At 43.4% G+C, this 4261-nt stretch overlaps 1 protein-coding gene across 1 annotated transcript; it reads left to right on the forward strand.

Moving 5' to 3' along the window:
- The first annotated feature begins 905 nt into the window (after positions 1 to 905).
- On the forward strand, positions 906 to 1901 carry LOC108802574 (proteinase-activated receptor 1-like). Its single transcript, XM_018574430.1, has one exon. It carries the CDS (start codon positions 999 to 1001, stop codon positions 1899 to 1901), a length of 903 nt encoding a protein of 300 aa, XP_018429932.1. The 5' UTR covers positions 906 to 998.
- Positions 1902 to 4261: the final 2360 nt, after the last annotated feature.

Here is a 4261-nt window from a genome sequence, read left to right on the forward strand (position 1 = left end):
GGAGCCCAGTGGGGGGAGAGCACCAGCCCCTAGCCAGTCACCCCTTTCATGGACTTCCTACTGAGTCCTCACATCACCCGACCAATCACACTACTGTTACATGGATGGCAAAAGTGGCAAGTGGGGGCGGAGGAAGAGGCAAAGTGGGAAGTGGGCCAAGTCGCTGCACCATGGGCCTCTGTGTTGTACTTGCCCCCCGGGCAAAAAGTTGCCAGTCAGCCCCTGGTAATGGATTAGTTTGTAAACAATGCATGCATATTACCACAAAGCATCACACACTATTTGCAATGGTGCTATGCGGTACCATTCATTGTGAATAGCACTCCAATGCATTTTGCCAACAAAGGTGCATTCTGGGCCATTGAGGAGCGTTTGCAGCAGGTACATGAATCTGGTCAAGCACCGACATTAGTAGTGCAGATGTACGATGGAGACACTCTTTATGAATTCCAGGGAACATGTGTCATTGCTCTTAACATGAAGTATGTATGAAGGAGAGGCAGCAGGAGAGTGGGCAGCATAGTCAGTACACTATGCTACGGCTATTGTTACATCACTGTTGCACTGCCAACATGTCGCTCTGCCTGCCCCCTCCCCCCACAATACCCCATTAACAGATACCCAACTCCCTTCCCTGCTGACCCAATATTTACTGCAATAGTACAGTGGTCCCAGACTATGTGATGGCTCCTCAGAGGAAGACTGATGACATCTAGTCACCAAAAGGAATTACTGGGGGGAGGAGCTCCGGGTTATGGAGGATGATTGCTGATTTTTTATTGGCTATTTATTTTATGTTTTTAAGCTGAATTCTGTTTTAAACACAAAGTAAGTGTATCTAGTTCATTCAGTTATACTAAATATTATGTTTTTACTCTCCAGATTGGAATGTACGCTATGATCAGTTTTTAAGTACTACAACCAGACATTGGAGTGTGGCCAGGCTGGTCCCATCCATCTATACTGTTGTGTTCCTTGTGGCTCTTCCTCTCAATATCATGGCGATCGTCATGTTCCTGGTGAAGATGAAGGTCAGGAAGCCGGCAGTGGTCTTCATGCTGAACCTCGCCACTGCAGATGTCCTCCTCATTAGCGTCCTGCCTTTTTATATCATCTACCGATTCTCGGGATCTAACTGGCTGTTCGGAGAAGGAATGTGTCGCTTTGTCATGGCCGCATATTACTGTAACATGTTCTGCTCCTCCCTGCTCATGACCAGTATCAGCGTGGACCGTTTCCTGGCTGTGGTCTACCCGGTGCGGTCTCTCCCCTGGCGCACAGTGAAGCGAGCCTGGCTGGTGTGTGGCGTCATCTGGGTCATCTCATTGGCCGGCACTGTCCCTATTCTCATAGAAGAACAAACCTATACATTTCCTGCACGAGATATCGCAATATGTCAGGATTATCAGCACCTTTGGCGTAATTTCTCATTTATCACTTTTCCCTATTTCTCCTCGGCTTTCTCACTTTTTATTTTCTTACCGTTATTAATTACAACTTTCTGTTACATTGGAATCATCCGCAGTCTCAGCAGATCACAATTTGATGGCACACATAAGAGATTGCGAGCTATCCGCCTGTCCGTGGTTGTGCTGTGTATGTTTATCCTTTGTTTTGGTCCCACCAATGTCATCTATCTAGTTTACCTTGTGCGGACAATTGTATTTGATGATCCCGTTGTGTATATGGTGTACATGGTCTCTTCCTGTATCAGCAGCATAAACTGTTGTCTGGATCCTCTTATCTATTATTTTGCCTCCTCCCAGTGTCGGAGATACGTCTGCAGCTTGCTGGGCCGGAAGAAAGATTATCGCCCTCCAGTAGAACAAATGTTAGAGCGTGTACACAAAGACCAACAACCAGAGAGCACTCCTTCTGCTCCGATCACTGGGAGTGGATGAGATATTATAACTCCGCCCCTTATTTTATCTCTCAGTAATTTTCTACAATATTAACACATTTTTAAAAAGTAAAAGTTTTTTTTTAAATTCCTCGGCCCTCGGGGGCCATTTTTACATTTGTTTGTTTAATCTTTTTGTTGGAAAGGTTTCTTTTTAACCACTTTACATCCGAGGCAATTTTTTTAGTTTGTACACACGTTAAAATTTGTAGTTTTTGCTGGAAGATTACTTAAACCCCCCAAACAATTTCATGTTTTATAAAAGCAGAGGCCCCGTAGAAAAAAATATAGGAAGTAGAATTTTCTTATGTCACACTAAATTTGCTCAACTCTTTATCAAATCATAAATTTCAATAAAAAATCTACTGAAATGAATTCTAGTCACACAAGCACAATATAATGGCCGTTGTTTGTTATATATAAATGATGGAGTTGGGTCAGGTCAATAGATACCAAACATGCCAAGCTATGACACCCAAAATCATAGACAACGCTCTAGAAGCCTTTCCAGGTCATCAGTTTAGAGTTATCAGTAAATGAAGCCCCCAGAATTACTGCTCCCCCTCTATTCACAGCAATACCCAACACGTGTGGTGCAATCACTGTTTATGTATTCATGCGCTCCCTTACATTTGTATGTGTGCACAGGGTGACAGGGATGCTATTACAATGTTATCTTTTTATGTTCTCTTTAGGTTTTTTATTGTAATTGCATTCTTTCATTTACCTGTATTGTATCACAAGGAGGCTAACAAACTCCCTATGTGATAGCATTGGGCAGGTGACAGGTACTCTTTATGGAGACATCAGGGGTCTGTTTCAGCCAAGGAGGCTAACAAACTCTCTATGTGATAGCATTGGGCAGGTGACAGGTACTCTTTATGGAGACATCAGGGGTCTGTTTCAGCCATGAATATGAGAGCTCTCAACCGGAAAGTACAGAGAGCGTATCACTCTCAGGTTAATTGATCACAGAGCAGATCTGGGAATGGACGCTCACCTTCCAGACAGCACTTATCATGGTCCCAGGCTCCCTGGAAGAGCTGAAAAGCCCAGGAACCATATGGAGGGGTAAGTGCTGACATTTTAACAGTTCCCATAGAAATGATCTGTCGGCTCTACAGTCACCCGGATCACTTTTACTTGATATCTGGGAGCCGGCTGAAGAAAACCGTAACAATCTCATGGCTGCAGCTTCAGTCTGCTTCTTGTTTCCACCACTTGGGATCCGGGACATTTATAAACCTCCTCTGGACGCCAAGTGAAGTATTACATAGAACATAAGAACATAGAAACATTGACCGGCCTGGAAGCCTCGTGTTCCCATCAATGATTTTATCTAATGAAGTCTTGTTCTCTGATCACCTTAGACGGCTCCTTTCCCTGCTCTCCTCCATACACACCTCACTGACACTCCCCGTTATCACCATCTTCATCCTCGTCTTCTATTAAGGAGTGATGACCTGTGCAGTGATCTTTGTGTATTGTCTCTTATAACAACCTATGAGGGGGATTCAGAGTCTTTCAGATGCTCTTCCCTGACTTGTTCTGGTGATGTTTAGCTCCACTGTAATGGACGCCGGGATTGGGATGTTTTCCTCTCATTATGTATCATCAATACCATTATTTAGCACAATATATGCACAATGAATAGGCTTAGTATTGGGGATGTATCCCAGCTTGTTGGCAGCTTCGCAGTCGCTTAGCTTATAAAAGTCGATGTAAACCTGACACAATGACATTTATTTGGGTGAAATGTTTGGGGGTCTTTCTGAAATAAAATACTTGTTTTTACCCTTTTTCATAATTTGCTGCATGTCGGTGATTCTGATCTTCTGAAGCCATTTCCTGTCTACATGCTCTCCAGCGATTACACCTCCCGACATTACAATCTGAGGGACACCTGGAAGTGCAGATGATACACAGTATGCATATAATGACGTAGCTATGTAATGTATAATATAGTGAATGGGGTGCAGGGGTCAGTATTATGTAACAGAGTGACTCCTACATTGCTGGTCAGTGGGAGGTGGGAAATGTCCTGCCATCGGTGGGTAAGAAGTCAACAGTGTCATTGAGAGATAGAAATGCTTTGGTGTTGATGCGGAAAATAAATGGCCTGGCATTGATGGGAGGGAAAAAACCCCTAAAGGTAGCAGTAGGATAAAAAAAGGGGGGGGTTAACTCGTCACAAGATGACGGGTTAGTAGTGGTCAATTTCAGGATCCGGACAAGTCAGTTGGTTACATGAAAAATTAAATTTATTGAAAAAAGACATGCAAGATAACACATTTGACTAACAATACATACATAAAACCTCTTAAAAATACAGACATTATTCTGCACAAATACGGTCAGGGA

Source organism: Nanorana parkeri, unplaced genomic scaffold (assembly GCF_000935625.1).
Source record: "Nanorana parkeri isolate BGI_ZX_2015 unplaced genomic scaffold, ASM93562v1 scaffold2964, whole genome shotgun sequence".
Classification (NCBI taxonomy): Eukaryota; Metazoa; Chordata; class Amphibia; order Anura; family Dicroglossidae; genus Nanorana; species Nanorana parkeri.